Source organism: Rhinichthys klamathensis, unplaced genomic scaffold (genome assembly GCF_029890125.1).
Source record: "Rhinichthys klamathensis goyatoka isolate OS25496 unplaced genomic scaffold, OSU_Roscu_1.1 h1tg000657l_1, whole genome shotgun sequence".
NCBI classification, from domain to species: domain Eukaryota; kingdom Metazoa; phylum Chordata; class Actinopteri; order Cypriniformes; family Leuciscidae; genus Rhinichthys; species Rhinichthys klamathensis.
This window is the reverse complement of record NW_026607100.1, coordinates 527,666-547,011: the sequence shown is the minus strand read 5'-3', so window position 1 is coordinate 547,011 and position 19,346 is coordinate 527,666. Positions and strand designations below refer to the sequence as shown.

The 19,346-nt window shown below is 39.0% G+C and overlaps 1 protein-coding gene across 1 annotated transcript in view; it reads left to right on the top strand.

Moving 5' to 3' along the window:
* Window positions 1-19,346, top strand: part of pcp4b (Purkinje cell protein 4b) — a 32,317-nt gene that overhangs the window by 11,819 nt on the left and 1,152 nt on the right. Inside the window, exon 2 of the mRNA XM_056241641.1 lies at window positions 13,899-13,950. Within this exon, the coding sequence (XP_056097616.1) occupies window positions 13,899-13,950 (52 nt within the window). The remainder of the gene's footprint in view (window positions 1-13,898; window positions 13,951-19,346) is intronic.

The window sequence follows — 19,346 nt, the reverse complement described above, 5'->3', positions numbered from 1 at the left end:
TCAAGAGTTAAACAACAATCTGTTCCATTAATATATATATATATATATATATATATATATATATATATATATATATATATAATGAACTAATATTATATATTACTGCATATGTTAGGCTTTAGAGGATTAAATAACTTGTAAATAACACTGAGTTGACCAGCTGAATAATGACACTTTTGTTGTTTTAGAGCTGTTTTCCAGCAGAATTGAACTGTGTTTGCATCATTGAATCATTATTCCTGTTTATCCCTGCTTTGAAAGAATCTGTATTGCATAAAGCGCTTTATAAATAAAGATGACTAGATATGTAACAGACTTTCATGTCGGCTGTCTCTCCCCTTGCTGTTTTTAAAGAAGCATTAGTTCAAAACAATTTCTTCTCGCGCAAAAGGGAACTTGCATGAATAATCCAAACGCTGTTCGAGTTTGTGGCCTAATTCCACGTCTTTCTTGAATCCTTAATTCACAGTGAAAGCCATGCAGACGTTCTGTAGACTGTGACATCTACAAGCTTCTAAAATAGCACTACAGTGGCTGTGGGGAATCATTTATTTATTCAGCAATTCAAATTTTACAACTGAAGACACAGAGCGTTCATCTTCACAATGCATAATCACAAATTTACTGACTTTAGATTTTAGATTATGATAATAAGATTTAGCCGAATTCAAACTGGCAATGTGAAAGTTGACTTCATACAACTTAAAAGGAAAAGGGAAACATAACTTACCAGCACCCAATATAACATACAGTATACTGCACACAAACACTTTATATCCAGGTATGAAGCAAAATACATTGCAAATATCTCATCTCATCAATATATGAAAACTAAGAAGAACATTTTTTTTTTTACTGGTGAATAAAGCTTGGCGAACATGTTTTTTTTTGTGACCTTCAGAATCACTCAGCATGTTTTTGCCTTAAATTCCTTTAATGGATGAAAAAAATAGCATCTTTACTGCATTTGAGACATAAGAGCAGAATCCTGAAGACAATAAAAAACAAGTTGCCTTAAGAGAAACAGATATTATATTTTCATGTTCTAGTTTGGGATCCATACAAACATTTTTTTCTTTCTCCAGTTTTCCTTTTATGTATGAGGCAGGTTTATGTATGCCGTGCCTCTGAGAAGACGAGAGGTTAAGACTGAAAGTGCTAACTTCAAAACAAACCTATCATGCGTGTGAATTGCACAACCTTGTCGTGCCATGTCAGCTATATAGGAGAGGCCATCAAGCATCAATGTCAAGCATTTAATATTCATGGCAGGGAAATCTTCCATGGTTATGAGCGAGCAGCAGCCCGAGGAAACCGTCTCTAGGGCCCTGCTGTTCCCACAGACGCTTCAACACTGATTCTCACATGATGGTCACAAAACAGCATGCGACAGAGAACCAAGGAAGTGTGTTTACCGAATACATTTGAGATTAGAGATGCTAAGTGTCTTGGGGTGAAGCTTCAAAAGAATTCTTTTGCATTGTTGCCTGTACACAAAAGTAAATGTTTTGCAGAATGTCTGAGCTGCCCTTTTCCATAAAATGAAAATGTGATTCACACTTCAAAGCTAAACCCCCCCACACTGTAAAAAATAAAAGGCTGCCAAACAAAAACCGTAAAAATAAAGTAAAATATCCTAATTTAAATTGAGTGCAAAAAACTTTTCCAAACTTTGTCCTTAAATGTTTTACAGAAAAACACTGTTATTTTACAGTTATTTCCTAAATTATTATGATCAAACACCTTCACTGTGAAAAAAAGGTCAAATGACTGTCAGCAATGGCTGCCATACAAAAAAACATAAAATGAATGTAAAATATCCTAATTTAAATAATAAATACTATTGCAGAATTCTTCATTAAGCTTTTTAACAGAAACACAGTTATTTCACACACATATATATATATATATATATATATATTTACTGAATTTTTACTAAAAAACATATTCACTGTAAAAAGTAAATATCTTGCTATAAACTACATGCATGATTTACTGTGATTATACGTCATCAGCAACTACACAGTTACTGTCGGTTCAATAAAGCAACACACAGCATTTCATCAGTGTTACTCTGCTCATCCTGGACTGAAGCACAGGCTCTACTCTTCAACACAATGGTGACAGACACAAAACACACCATACAGAAACACTTTACATCCCAACAGAACATTAAACACTAACAGATCTGTCAAAATCTCAGCATCTTCACTTATTACAATCCTTCTTTCATACTAACATTCTTATTGAGAAATAACAGAGGTTTAGAATTAGATATTTTATTGAAAATAATAAAGTTTGATGTCACCATGATAGAGGTCAGTGTTGGCTTTAGTTGGGCTCTTGACCCTTCAGTTATTAACATTAGCTTTTCTCTTAACTGTGCATGTCTTTGATGCATATTTGTTATTGTAGGAATTCGAGAGAAACTCAGATCAGATGATGTTGGTCACTTAATAGTGATAATATTCATCAAGCAGTTGTCTGCTGTATTGATACCACCTGATTGGTATGACTTTTTAATGACTGATTAAGTTGTAAAATGTTAGTTTTGAATGGCAGTATTGCTATAGAATATCCTACAATGCTGTTATATAAGATTTTATGAAGTCATTATGCAAACAATGTTTTGACAGGATCATACAGACTCACTCAGACATCAAGAATTAGCGTATGAATCTCAACAATGGTGACAATAAAAAAATTCTGACCTATTATAAAGTCACAAAAAGGCTTTGTTGATTGTCACCATTGTAGAGATTCATATGTTGATTCTTGATGTCTCTATACTCCTAACAAAATAAACCAACTCAAAAAAAATTATGTAGAATATATACACTCACCGGCCACTTTATTAGGTACCCCATGCTAGTAACGGGTTGGACCCCCTTTTGCCTTCAGAACTGCCTCAATTCTTCGTGGCATAGATTCAACAAGGTGCTGGAAGCATTCCTCAGGGAGTTTGGTCCATATTGACATGATGGCATCACACAGTGGCCGCAGATTTGTCGGCTGCACATCCATGATGCGAATCTCCCGTTCCACCACATCCCAAAGATGCTCTATTGGGTTGAGATCTGGTGACTGTGGAGGCCATTTTAGTACAGTGAACTCATTGTCATGTTCAAGAAACCAATTTGAAATGATTAGAGCTTTGTGACATGGTGGAAGTAGCCATCAGAGGATGGGTACATGGTGGCCATAAAGGGATGGACATGGTCAGAAACAATGCTCAGGTAGGCCGTGGCATTTAAACGATGCCCAATTGGCACTAAGGGGCCTAAAGTGTGCCAGGAAAACATCCCCCACACCATTACACCACCACCACCAGCCTGCACAGTGGTAACAAGGCATGATGGTCCCATGTTCTCATTCTGTTTACGCCAAATTCTGACTCTAACATCTGAATGTCTCAACAGAAATCGAGACTCATCAGACCAGGCAACATTTTTCCAGTCTTCAACTGTTCAATTTTGGTGAGCTCTTGCAAATTGTAGCCTCTTTTTCCTATTTGTAGTGGAGATGAGTGGTACCCGGTGGAGTCTTCTGCTGTTGTAGCCCATCCGCCTCAAGGTTGTGCGTGTTGTGGCTTCACAAATGCTTTGCTGCATACCTCGGTTGTAACGAGTGGTTATTTCAGTCACTGTTGCCCTTCTATCAGCTCGAACCAGTCTGGCCATTCTCCTCTGACCTCTGGCATCAACAAGGCATTTCCGCCCACAGAACTGCCGCTCACTGGATGTTTTTTCTTTTTCGGACCATTCTCTGTAAACCCTAGAGATGGTTGTGCGTGAAAATCCCAGTAGATTAGCAGTTTCTGAAATACTCAGACCAGCCCTTCTGGCACCAACAAGCATGCCACGTTCAAAGTCACTCAAATCAACTTTCTTCCCCATACTGATGCTCGGTTTGAACTGCAGGAGATTGTCTTGACCATGTCTACATGCCTAAATGCACTGAGTTGCCGCCATGTGATTGGCTGCTTAGAAATTAAGTGTTAACGAGCAGTTGGACAGGTGTACCTAATAAAGTGGCCGGTGAGTGTATATATATATATATATATTTTTTTTTTTTTAAAGTTGCAATAATACTGATCCCACAATATTTCAACAAATCATGTGAAAAAAGTATGATAATAATTGCCTTTGTATAACACTAAAGTCTATCTACATATAATGTATTCACAGCTAATAGAGATTTGACTGTCATACCAATGAATCAGATCATCATATGATGACTATAAAATCATCAATAAATGACCAAGATCATCTTATATTTTCTCTTGCAAATATTGCCATAATAAATGTGCATCAAAACACAGTTAGGGCAGCCAGAGAAAAAGTAATGTTGAAACTCAAGAGTCATGAGCCCTACTAAAGCAAACACTGATCTCAATCATGGTGACATCACATTTCTATGAAAGTTTTTTACACTTGATTTAAATTAGGATATTTTACTTTAATTATATGGTTTTTGTTTGGCAGCCATAGCTGCCAGTCATTTGACCCTTTTTTTAAGATTTTTTTACAATGAAGGTATATGATCACAATAATGCAGGAAATACCTGTGAAATAACAGTGTTTTTTTGTTTTATTTGAATTATAAGATTTTACTTTAATTTTATGGTTTTTGTTTGGCAGCCATAGCTGCCAGTCATTTGACCCTTTTTTTACGATTTTTTTACAATGAAGGTATATGATCACAATAATGCAGGAAATACCTGTGAAATAACAGTGTTTTTTTGTTTTATTTGAATTAGAAGATTTTACTTTAATTATATGGTTTTTGTTTGGCAGCCATAGCTGCCAGTCATTTGACCCTTTTTTACGATTTTTTTTAAAATGAAGGTATATGATCACAATAATGCAGGAAATACCTGTGAAATAACAGTGTTTTTTTGTTTTATTTGAATTATAAGATTTTACTTTAATTTTATGGTTTTTGTTTGGCAGCCGTAGCTGCCAGTCATTTGACCCTCTTTTTACGATTTTTTTTTCACTGAAGGTATATGATTGTTATTTTACAGGTATATCCTGAATTATCACAGTGTTTTTCAGTTTATTTAATTTAGGATTTTTTACTTTAATGTTACAGTTTTTGGGGGGCTGCCAGTCATTTGACCGTTTTATCATTTAACTGTTTTGTTACTGTTTAATTACAGATTATATTTGTAATTTTACATACATTTTTATGTAATTTAAGAAAACAGAAAAAATACTGTATGAAAAAAACAATCAATTTCCTGTATAAAAAATGTGAATTACCGCAATTTGTCATTAATGTCACAATACCTAAAATAACAGCTGAATTTTTATTTTACAGATATTATTTGTAATTTTACAGTGTTTTGAGTACAATTTAAAATGAAAGAAAATGATCGTCAAAAAATCACAGTTATTTTCTGTAAAATTAGGATTTTTTTTACAGTGCAATAATAATTGTCAATAATTGTATCCATTAAAACTCATCTTTAATCACCAAAATTACATATTAAAAAAAAAAAAATTCATGAAATTTTTTATTCATGACTTAAAATAGCTTGAATGTAAGTCTACACCCTTGCCTCATTTAGTATACGCGGTTCTATGAATATGCAAATTAGCCCTGCCTGCACTCACTCGCACTCACTCAGAGATCCTGATTGGTTACAAGGTAGTTTGTGACACCAGAAACACCAATGATTTCAAACTGCGTTTTTGTGATTGTCTTTCAATCATATACTATTATTTAGTACTAAAAAAATAAAATGATGGTGCCATTTTTTTTAGTCATTTTTGGTAGAACCATTCCAAAAAATATTGTTGGGTTTTATGTAACATTCTTTGCACTAGACTCCGCTATGCAGGATTTTTTTTTTCTTTGACTATATGTAACATGAACAGCTTTTGATATCTCTGCTCTTCAGAAAGAGGTAATTATAATAGCTTTTTTTCAATTTCTATGCAAAACATTGCAGCAACCTTGATTTGGAGTTTTAAATGCTAAAGAAAGCACTTTCCTCCAAACGCAGAGACCATGGCAACATAATTGGTTTTCTGAGCGGTGACACTATGTTTTTGCTGAGGGAGCCTCTCTCAGCTCTTGATTTCTGTGGTTGTGCAAGGAGAAGCCAACAAAAGAAACATGTTTACCTTGAACATCGTCTTCTCGGACTCTTTGCTGAGGGGAAACAAGATTGCATGAGCGTCTGACATTCTCTAAAGAAGTCCTCTGTAATTGCCAGCACTGCGGTTTGATTATGGTTGCAGCCCATGGGGAGTGTGTCTGTCTGTGTGTGTGTGTGTGTGTGTGTGTGTGTGTGTGTGTGTGTGTGTGTGCGAGTGCGTTTCTCCTTCTAGAAACATAATTAGAACTTCTTTGCAGTTACTGTAAGGTTGTTTTTTTTCACAGTTTGTTGCTTTAGTACAGACACCCCTGCGTTGTATGATTGTGGGTGTGAATAGTAATTGGGATTTTGGAGGTTGTGAAACCTTAAAGGTACACTCACACTGACAGTAATTGAATTGCTGCTCTGTCGGTTACTACTGTTGTTACTTGCCCGCTGCATTACACTGTATCGGGTGATGGGTCACTTCATTCGGCTTCATTGTCTGCACTTCCATTGGTCATCACAGAGTTGCTGCCTGGATGAATTACGTAAGGATTTATTTTTTGGATTTCAGAGACACATTCTTCACTTTACCCAAAACAAAGGCAGCATTGCTAAAATGAGTGGTTGTGTGTTGTCAGCACCGTTCACACAGCCCCAGACAGTAACATAGGCCCAGATCCGGCCCACATCTGGTACATGTGGATTCCATGTGTACCAGATGTGGGCCGGATCTGGGCCGGCACTATATTGCTTGTTGTAAGTCCTGTATTTGAGCCATTAAAGGGGACCTATTATGCTAAAGTCACCTTTGCATGCACTGCGTCAAAATCGCGTTCTGTCTGAGTAGGAATACATTTGATTTTGAATTTACTTCGCAACCGTTAAAAAAGTATATTCTACATAGTATGAATGTGGGAGGTATGAATGAAATTTTGTTACTGTCACGTGACCTACATCGTCAATTGTGTCGCTTCACTGCCATTCATAAATCCTCTCACGTGGTCTCATGGGATAGTAAAGTGTACATCGAATGTGCAGTATGCAGAATGATTTCTGAAGGATCATGTGACACTGAAGACTGGAGTAATGATGCTAAAAATAAATCACATTTTACAGTATATTCAAATAGAAGACAATTATTTTAAATTGTAATAATATTGCACAATATTACGGTTTTTACTGTATTTGTTATCAAATAACTACAGCCTTGGTGAGCAGAAGAGACTAAATCACACAACAGTAAAAGGAAAAATTATATATTTAGAAACTAACATTGTAAATTATTTCCTTGGATATAATTACAGTAAGTTACCGGCAGCACGGTTGCCAGCAAGTTGTACAGTAATTGTACTGTAATGCAATGTATAGTTCTGTATAACTACTAAACAGACTGTTACTGTATTTTTACTATTTCTACTGTATTTTATTAAACTATAATATCTATATTGATTCATTATTGCTAAATATTAGTAACTGTAATGATTACTAATACTGATACTATATATTATAATTAATATATAGTTAGTATATACACATACATCTATAGTTAGTTATATCGTATAATATTAATATACAATCCAAAGTTCTTCTCAAAAATATATTTTTTTCAATCAAATTAATTTAAAATTTAAACATTTTAGTACTGTGTTTGTTACCCAGAGTACAGTGCATCAGCAATTTACAGCCATGAAAGCCTTTTAAAGTCAATAAACTAGAAAGAAAATCAAACCATTATACAATGACAAACAATAAAAACTAAAAGTTCAAATGACAATATGAAAATAAAACAGAAAGAAGAACAAAGTTCAAAACTATAACTATTTATACTTTTCTCCCTTACTATAAATTAAAATAAAATAAATAATCATCTAAAAATTAGGAAACAAAGATGCATCTAGACTATAAATACCAAGGAATATAGATAAAATCACACAGCGGAGTGCCGATAAAAGCAATGCTAACAGTCTCAAGGTCTGATTAGAGATCAGCCTTTTTTTTGTTATTATAATAAAACACATCAGTCAAATATAACATTTTCGCTGGATGGGCATAATCTGACAGAAGGTTCACCAGAAGCACCCTCTATGAATATTTATACACTCAATCAAGTGTAGCAAAAAGTTTTTTTTTTGTCACATGATTTAAATGCACAGAAGCTTTCATTACAAAGACTGTAAGGAAGCATTAAACAGGACGGCAGTGTGGTTGCCCAGAGGGTTATTTCTGTGCTCGTGTATAGGCTGAACATTGCCTGAAAGGACATGCAGGTTGCCTGAGCTCCTCACATCAAAGCACTACAAACACTGTTTGAAATTCAGTGAAAGTGCAGTTAATAATGCAGGAGAGGATGTGCCCAGGGAGAACATGTTTGGCGATGCCTTCTCGCTCGCTCAGCTGTTTAACTGCACCCCATTTCCCCCATTTTTCAGAATTTGACTTCAGGGCCAGCCAGTTTGGTTTGGGTTTGGTGGAATATCAAAAAAATCATCAAAGGTCATAAAGCAAACTGATACTTTTTTCACATGATACTGCCAAAAATGCATGCGTTGATGTTTTTGATTTGATCCAAGCAGAATCAAACCAGTCTAACCGAGCAGGCTTGAGATTTTAAATGGGCTGAAAAGTTCCTGAAACTTCAACAATAGATTGTTGGTTTCGGTTGACATCTATACCGCTAGCTAATGTTTTTTTTTTTTTCTCCTTTGTTTTTAATGATGGTTTTGGGTTTAGTATTTCTATTCTTATCAGTCCATTTGCTGCTATAACTATCATAAACAGCATTTTCAATTACTTTTTAAGCCGCAAACCTCTAATACTCTTTATCTCGTTGTTATATAACTTCTCTTACTTGGTTACATGCCCCTCTCAACTTTTGTTTTTTGAGATTTTTTCCTAATTTTCTTTCAAAAAACAACAATAAGAACAACATAAAATATTTAACATTTTATTACAACATTTAAATATTTAAACAAGAATGTTTTGTGTCAAAGGCAGCAGACAGGGAAATAACAAATTCCTTTCAAAAGATTTCAGACACTAGTAAATATGTTGATTGGAAATATATTAGGGCTGTCAAGCGATTACATTTTTTAATGATGTGTCAATTCATTAATCTAATTAAACACAATTTAATTGCACCAGATTTGGCTGAGAAATTTCTCACAAGAGATCATTTAAAGTCATTATTGTGTTTAATGAGAAAAGCATCAAATAGACATTACAATAAGTATAGCTTTAGAAATAAATATTTGATTCAACATACAATTTATTACACATAAACTTTTAGGCTACAACGGCCATGATTTTCTTTCAGAAGCTGCATCTGAATTGGTATTTAGATATATTTACAGACCAAAACAGTGTGGTTACCATCATTCTTCAAAATATCTTCTTTTATGTTCCGCAAAAGAAAGAAAGTCATACAAGTTTGAAACTACACAAGAGTGAATAAATGTAAATAAACTGAATTTTCATTTTCAGCAAACTATTTTTTTAATGAAGTGATACTCTAAATAAACTGCCAATAGATTTTGGTAAATATCTAAATGAGTAAGTCATTCGTTCATTCGATTCGTTCAAACTGATGATTCATTCATGAATGAAGTAAATGGTTCTCTTTATGAATGGGCCATTGAATCATGGGTTCACCCGATTGATTTGCTCAAAACATTTAGAATGTTTGATTCATGATTCATTTAGAAACGAAACATCGCTGTGTTGCTCAGCAACATGACATCATGACTTTTGCGTAAAAATAAACGCCACTTTCAAGTCAAGTGGCGTGTTATCTATACGCATTTTGAGCTGTCCGCGTGAACCATCATCTTTTGCGTGTATGTCTATGCCGTTAAATGTCCGAGTGATTCCGCATGTATGTACACGCCGTTAAATGTCCGAGCGAAACGAAGCAAAATGTAGATCTACATCTGGGGAGCGATTATTTTTTTTCCTAGGATGGTAGGGGAAGACTAATAAATGGTATTAACCCCAGTGACGGGTAGGTTTAGGGACGGGGTTGGGGTAGGTCATATATTTATATATACAGTAATGTACGTTAAGTCAACGGCGTTGATAAACACGCTGAAAAGCGATTATGCGTGTTGATAGCACACCAAAAATTTCATGAGATCAGTCTGTGCTCAGAGACGCACAACAGTTCTGCTCTGGCTTTACAGGTAATCTTTTTGTTGGCAAAATGTAGCAAAAATAGACGTGTACACAATATTAACTTCTAATTTATTGAGTTTGTATAAAATCAATATCATATTTGCACATGCTATTCTGGTCGAAAACAGTACTCGTGTGATATTGCGCTCATTACTTGTGATATTGCTTAACTATATCATATAATATTATTATGAGACAAAGACTCATACAGGGGCATTTTTGCCCTGATATCTTGAATTTTAGGGGCATTGTAACTGCATCCTATAGGCTCCATTACACAGTGAGTTGTTGCCCTCCTTCATGCTCATCTCTCACAGATATTCAGTTGTTTTTTTATTATCCTAGTTTCGTTTTCAGGGACTTTTAGTTTGTATGTATTAGTTTCCTGGTCTCCTTTGTCTAGTTTCCTGCCACTTCTTGGTTGTCGTAGAGATTCATTTATTCAGCACAGGTGTTCATCATTATTTCCGTCATTTGCTTTGTATTTAAGGGCGCTTTTACCATTACCAGTACCAGCTCGACTCGACTCGACTCGACTCGCCTTGGCTCGCCTCGACTCGGCTCGCTTTTCGCTCCGTTTTCCATTGCAGAAATGACCGCCACAAATAGTACCCAGTCGTCATAGCGACGCCTTTCGTTCCTCGTTGCCCCATCAAGCTCTCGCTGGATCCTCTCTTCGGCAACTAAACCAAGGAATGTCTGCACCTCCTCGTTTGACCACGGCGTATTCTTCCGAGTTGCCATAATAATAGTAGTAAGTTTAGTAACTATCTCTGGCCAAACTATTTAAAAATGGCGGGGTTATTCTGGATACTCCATCTGGCGCGTGCAATGATGACGCAGTGAATAGTGACGATTCTCTCTGAACAATCAGCAGTCGGCATTGTTTTCACGTCACATTTTAGTATCGCCTTAGCTCGCCTCAGCTCGCTTAGAACCTCGCCGGAGGTGGTACGAAAAAAAGTACCCGAAAGCAGGTACAGGTACAACTTTTACACAGTGGAAAACCAAACAAAGGCGAGTCGAGTCGAGTCGAGCCGAGGCGAGGCGAGCTGGTACTGTGTAGTGGAAAAGCGCCATAAGTTGCAGTCTTTTCAGTGTTCATTTGCCCGGTCACATTAACGTGTAGAGGTTATTTTAGTGTGCCTGCCTTGTTTTGTGGATTCTAGTGTGGATTATTAAAGCCTTTGTGAACCTGACCTTCATCTGCCTGTTCTTCCTGACACCCCCTGTGATAGATGACCGGATCTACAATGGATATAGCAGCGCAGTTTGTCACTCTGGCCCGGAGTGGCTAGAACACTATGGATTTTGCACTGCAGTTTTGCCGTCTCGCTATTAGATCTCAATACAATGACGAGATAATCAAATCTTTGTATTGAATCGGGTTTACCTACTACCATCAAGTAGAACTCCCAGACACCCAAGGACTTGACTGAGGGAGGCGATATTTCAATGTCTGGAGAGTGTCTACCCCTGATCCATGACACAGCCAGACCCAGAGCCCAGCACACCACTACCCTTGACTGCGGTGATTTAGACAGAGTCCCCGGGAGACAGGAGGCTTCTGCTTGAGCCAGAACCCAAGGAAGAGAGGACAGCGCCGACCATCTCCCCAGATCAGTCTGACCAGGGCTGTGAGCCAGTGACAGTACTGGTGATCTTGGATACAGAGGACTGGCTGATAGATTTAAATTCAGAGGTACTACTTCCCACCCTACCCCACCCTGAACCATCTGTACCTTCATCTTCTGGCGCTGCCCAGCACTAAGACTAATACAGTGCCCTGTATTGAGTCTGTTTCATCATCCTGTATTAACTCAGAATTATCATCACTGATCCTGCCTAGCCCCACTCTCCCGCCTCCACTACTAAGCTATGCCAGTCCTTCAGTCCCTCCTCAGCTTGTTCCCATAAGCCCCATCGACTTCCCCTCTAACGCCATGCTGCATAGAAAAGCCTCAGGTCTTACCATCACAAGCTTCGCTTGGGCTAGTGGATCCTCTGGCTCTGCCTCAGGTCGCTGATCCCATCGCTTCACCTCGACCTGTCGGCTTCGCCTTGGCTACTCCCACCCTCGGCTCCACCAGAGACCCTTGGCCTTGTGGCTCCATCAGGCTCCCTCGTTCCTCCGGCTCCACCTTGGTCAGCAGTCACCCTGTCTGCGCCAAGGACTTGCGAGCCATCCACTGCGCTCCATCTCTCCACCCCTTTGGCTCCAGTAGGCTCCACCCTCCAGCAGGCTCCACCTTGGTCCTCGGTCGCACCGGCTCCGCCTCAGTCTTTGGACGTTCGTCGCAGTGCCTCCCCATTGGTCACCAGTGCCAGCGGTGTCGCTTAGTCCCATCGGGTCTCCGTCTGCGCCTTGGGCTCCCCTAACAATGGTTCCGTCTCCGTTGGTCGTCCTCCGGATGTTGTCAGCTACTTCACCATCATGGTTCCTCCCTCCATCGACTCCGCCGTGGGCTATCATCATGGCTGAGCTCTGGGTCCACACCACCTGGCCACTCCGTCCATCATCTCTACCCTGGCTGCTTCTTTCTTCCTTCCAATCCTCCTTGGTCTCGTCTGCCTCCTCTCACCATCCCTTCGTCCTCCTCCTAAGCCGCCTCCTTATCCACAACACAGAGCGAGGTCCCGCCTTCCGGGAGGCGGGTGACATACTGTCACAGATATTCAGTTGCTTTTTATCCTAGTATCCTAGTCATTAGTTTCCTGATTTCCTTTGTCTAGTTTCCCACCACTTATTTGTAGTCTTGGAGATTAATTTATTCAGCACAGGTGTTCGTCATTATTTACCTCATTTGCTTTGTATTTAAGTTGCAGTCTGTTCGGTGTTAATTTGTCCAGTCACATTAACGTGTAGAGGTTGTGTTAGTTTTCTTGTCTTGTTTTGTATATTCTAGTGTGGATTATGATAACATAATTATGAGACTTTTGAGACTCACCCAGGCCAGGCCACATTGTAGTTTTAGTTTTGTAGTTAACAAACCTTCTCTTCATTTATTTCAGCTGCCTTGTAATTGTTAGTGGTGGGCAGATCGAGGCTTCGTGGAACACTAAAACAGTTGAAGCAAATTTGACATATTGTGTCGAGGCTTCGAAACAATCCGACACCCGTCTCCAGGGTTACCCCTAGTGGTCAGAACAGTGTAAATGCAACAAAAACCCGGGCCAAACATGCATAAAAACACCTTTTACAAATCTATTGCACATTTTTTTAAACTATTGAAAGTAAAATCTTTCAAATGCATTTATCTAATCATCTAATACAATTATCAAGTGTATACATTTAATTTTATCAATTGTCAGGGTTTGTTTTGTTTGTTTTATGAATGGCTCAGCTAAACAGGCCAATAAGACTAACTACCATTATTCATTTTAATTATACTAACGTCTACTTAAAACGTCTACAAATGTATAAAACTGATCAGAGATCAGGTAAAACCCACAGACACTTGTTCATTGGTTCTCAGTGACTCCTCATGATTCATGGGTTGACAGAGATCATCGCCCCCCGCGGTGAACCATTGAAATTTTTAAGTGTTTCGAAACAGTTAAGAAGTAATGAAGCCTCGTTTACTGAAATCATGTGATTCTGGCTTTTTTATTTAGTTCCTTTTCTTTTTTATTTCAACAGAGGCAAGGATCCGGAGCAGCTGGTGGCAACAGCAAAACCTCTGGGGCACAAGGTACTGTGAACATATTCCACACGAAACCAAACACATCATAGATCTTTAATCACTTTTTGGCACCTTCTACAGTGAATACAAACAGTATGTCCAAGGAATCCTTTGTCTTGGAAGAGAAGAGATTCATCATGTTGTTGAGTTTGCCCCAAACAACCTTTAAGCATACAGAAAAGCCCAGCATCCCATCTGAAATCTTCAGGCATAAGCATTCTAAAGTATTCCCTGGCAAACAATAATGTTCTGCGCTCTGCTCAGTGAAGGAAAAAAGAGTCTGGTAAGCATTTAAAAATGTGTGCCTGTGTATGAAAAAAAGGTTGAAGAAGGAGGCAAAAAAAGAAAAGCATTGAAGCAATGAACACAGTCCCCAGTGTTTTAGCTGCACGCTCTTATGAAAAGGGCAACTAAATGAATCTGAACCAACAAATTGGCCCATACGTCTTAAATCAGACTTAAAAGACTTGAGGGTTTTTCTGTTGTTGGTTTTCTACCTGATGAAGAAATGCTCTTGAGGACGCTGAAGCCCCGGGGAGAGCTGGGTACAGAGCTTATTGGGCAAGGCATAAGAACTGCATCTCAAAGGAAGCTGGTTTCACTGAAGCTTGAATCTTCACGGAATTGCACGGTCTTATTTGCAGATGATGCTTTAGACATGAGAACATAATAGTGTAATGCTAGCACCAACTCTCTTACTCTAGTATCACAAATGATTTTTATACTACATATAGTACAAATTATAGTAAATTCAAAACCTTCCGCTAAATCCAAATACCATTCAGTGACCACAAAATGAATTTGGATACTTAAGCCACATAGAAATATCTAAATTTCAATGCATCAGACACAAAAGATAAAATCAAGCAAACAAATGATGCAAAAAAAATTCTCAACAACTAAACCCCTCTCAAATTCGCTATATTATTAAATACATTTACGATGCGTTAATGTTGATATGGTATTGGCGTAATAGATCTGTAATAGTACAGGACCTGCTACTGCCAATACACACACAACACTCTCCCACGTAGCAAATTTTATCTGGCCCAGCTCCGTTCCACAGAACCCCATTTCCCTCGGCCCACATACCGCAAAGAATGATGGCCCTGTAGTGGCTCAGATCCGGACTGAAGACATGGACCACACATGGGCCAACACTAGCCCAAGTCTCAGCCATTTAATAACCATTACAGGGCCTGAACTGGGCCAGAACTGGTTTTAATAGTGGCACCGATTCTCAGCTATTAATAAAGCATATCAACACCAGCTTTTAACCAGACCCTCATCCATTTAATAACCCACAACTAGCCCTGCCCTGAGACAGAATAGGTTTTATTCTTGGTATCGATTATCAGCCTTAAGTAAACCAAAACAGAGCCACACCTGGGCCTTATCTAGCCCAGTCCCAAAACAGAATTGTTATCTTTTATACATTGGATACTACTTTATATTTTTTTTACAGTACTTGCCATTATTTGTTTTGTTCAATATTTTGGTAATATTGTATGTTGTAAACACAATCATTTCAATAAACTACATTAAATTGAATCAAAACACACACACACACACACACACAATCTATAAAACAAATACCAGACAGACAGAGTAATCACAATAAAAAAAAATCTTTGCAGAAAATGTCAAAAAGCAGTAGCAAAGTAGTCCAAATGATGGCGTGTAGCATCCGATTTCCTCTCTGGTGGTATACAGTAGTTTTGTTAAATCCATTCTTTGAAGGCATTTCTCATTCAAACGCACCTTTCCTGAAACACAGCATCAATGAGCATTTGATATCACTGTTGTAAAACTTGTCATAAAGCTTCTTGGGGTTTTCATTGCTGAAAATTCCTCCCCTCAAATAAATCAGGACAGAAGTGGTTGAAAGTGAACAAAAGAGACAAGGTGTAAACGGAAATGTAAACGGTCTCCTTCATCTACTTGTGATCCGATCAACTAAAACACATCTTAATACCAGGTGGAAACAGGGCCTGAGAGTTCAACAGCAAGCAGTACCATGATTTTTTTTTGTGTGTGTGTGCAATTATAAAGTCTGAATTGTGAGATATCATTTCTGATATAAACATTGATTTGTGTAAACAGAGAAAGGAACATGGTGAGAAAACCACTCATGTATTGACTGAAACATGAGGCCTGCTCTCTCTAGAGGTATATTTAAAGGATCTTGCTGTGCTTAACGTGTATGTCAAGGTTTTCCTCCTCCCTTGCTTGAATTGCTATTGAATTTGCCTACAGTCTAATGCGCTGTTTCATCTCAAAGGTATTCACTACTGAGCCTTAATTTCTTACCAATACAAAAAATAAACCTTCACATCTCGTACTTTCATGAATAGGGCTTGGAAGTCTTTTAAAATCATGCTGTACAAAAAATGTTTTTATTTTTTTAAAGCATTTAAAAAGTATTTTTAATGCATTTACTTTATATGAGGTTCACCGTTTTCAAAAACCAACATCCAGAGTTTAATCCTTATCTTGAATTGCCTACACTTTAAACCCCTAATTTATGTTCTAGATAACAATAAATAAACATTAAATAAATAAAAAATCCAATTAAATTAATATATTATCGAAATCCTAGAGTACAAAAAAAAATGGTTTCAATAAAAACGATACCAATATACCTTAAATTAGGCAACCAGTCAGTACTAGTAGTTTGGCACCAAATATTGGTAAACATTTTTTGCATACCGTAGTTATCCCTCTAAATCAATGAGCTGATTTACTGTAATGAAGTAATGTTACACCAATCTGTAACAGAATGTGCCATCTAACACCTGAGTGAAGATGACATTTTTATAATTTGCTTATTTCTTTTTCGCCTTTGTCTGATAATGATGATAATGAGGAAACCCATTGCCTCTAGGTGATGACAATAAAACATTATCTGATCAATGAATTTTCAGTGAATATAAAATGAAAATGAACATAAAATACTACTATAGCATCTGTCCTGAATATTCATTATTGTGCTTTTGGCAGAAGGAGGGACTTTGGTGTGAATCATGAGCGCAGCTGGAAACAAGAACTGGACTGGAAACGTACATGAGTGTCTCCAGTGAATTTTATTTTGATGGCTTCTGTACACCATGTGCATTTAGCTTGCAGGGAGTTTTAGACAGGATGTGGTTTGTTCCAAAAGCCCAGCAGCACTGACTGTACAGTTGACTGACTGACATTGCAATCAGTGTGGCTGTGTGACATTTCTTTCTTGATGCATTATTGCTAATATCAAAAAGTTATAATGACTATGAAAATACATTTTTACACAAAACTGAGTTAAATGTCCCGCAAACCCTACATAGGGATAAGTGGTTTAAAGAATGGGTGGATCGGTGGGTGGACGGGTAAAGTGAGTGAGTGGGTGGGTGTTTGGGTGTATGGATGGATGGATGAATGGGTGGGTGTATGGATTTGTGGGTGGATGGATGGGTGGGTTGGTGTTTGGGTGGGTGGATGGATGGGTTAGTTTTTGGATGGATGGATGGATGGTTGGTTGGTTGGGTGGGTGGGTTTTTGGGTGTATGGGTGTTTGGGTGGATGGATGGATCCATGCGTGCATGCATGGGTGGATGGATGGATGCATGCGTGGGTGGATGGATGGATGGATAGATGGATAGATAGATGGATGGATGGGCGGATGGGCGGGCGGATGGATGGACGGGCGGATTGGGTGGATGGACGGATGAATGTGTGGGTGGGTGGATGGATGGATGGATGGGTGGATTCGGATGGGTGGATTGGGTGGGTGGATTCGGGTGGGCGGATGGGTGGATTGGGGACTGGGTGTGGGGATTGGGTGAGCGGGTGGATTGGGGATTGGGTTGCGGATGGGTGGATTGGCTGGGCGGATGGGTGGATTGGGTGGGCGGATGGGTGAATTGGGGATTGGGTGGGCGTATGGGTTGGATGGGTGGATTGGGTGGGCGGATGGGTGGATTGCGGATGGATGGATGGATGGATGGATGGATGGATGGTTGGTGGGTGGGTGGATGGGTGGGTGGACAAATGCAAAATATTTGTTTTGCATATTTATAAGATGGACCATTATTCCATGAATAAAGTACTACACAGTTGTAATACTTTTTTTTTATTTTTATAAATGTTATCAAAGCTTAAGCTAACAGTCTTGGATATTTTTGTCTTTTTATATTTTTGGTGGGTGTTTGGGTGGATGGATTAATGTATGGGTGGGTGGCTGGATGGATGGTTGGGGGAATGGGTGGATTGATGAGTGATTAGATGAATGTATGTATGGGTGGATGGACGGATGAATGGATGGGTGGACGTATGGATGGGTGGGCAGATGGATGGGTGGATGGATGAATATATGGGTGGATGGGTTGGTGGTTGGATGAATGGATGGATGGGTGGATGGATGGGTTGGTGGTTGGATGAATGGATGGGTTGGTGGTTGGATGAATGGATGGGTGGATGGATGGATGGATGGGTTGGTGGTTGGATGAATGGATTGGTGGATGGATGGGTTGGTGGTTGGATGAATGGATGGGTGGATGGGTTGGTGCTTGGATGAATGGATTGGTGGATGGATGGGTTGGTGGTTGAATGTATGGATGGGTGGATGTATTGATGGGTGGGCAGATGGATAGGTGGATGTATGGGTAGATGGTTGGATGAATGGATGGGTGGATGGATAGGTTGGTGGTTGGATGAATGGATGGGTGGATGGGTTGGTGGTTGGATGAATGGATGGGTGGATGGATGGGTTGGTGGTTGAATGTAAGGATGGGTGGATTTATTGATGGGTGGGCAGATGGATAGGTGGATGTATGGGTAGATGGTTGGATGAATGGATGGGTGGATGGATGGGTTGGTGGTTGGATGAATGGATGGGTGGATGGATGGATGGGTTGGTGGTTGGATGAATGGATGGGTGGATGGATGGATGGGTTGGTGGTTGGATGAATGGATTGGTGGATGGATGGGTTGGTGGTTGGATGAATGGATGGGTGGATGGGTTGGTGCTTGGATGAATGGATTGGTGGATGGATGGGTTGGTGGTTGAATGTATGGATGGGTGGATGTATTGATGGGTGGGCAGATGGATAGGTGGATGTATGGGTAGATGGTTGGATGAATGGATGGGTGGACGGATGGGTTGGTGGTTGGATGAATGGATGGGTGGATGGATGGATGGGTTGGTGGTTGGATGAATGGATGGGTGGATGGATGGATGGGTTGGTGGTTGGATGAATGGATTGGTGGATGGATGGGTTGGTGGTTTGATGAATGGATGGGTGGATGGGTTGGTGCTTGGATGAATGGATTGGTGGATGGATGGGTTGGTGGTTGAATGTATGGATGGGTGGATGTATAGATGGGTGGGCAGATGGATAGGTGGATGTATGGGTAGATGGTTGGATGAA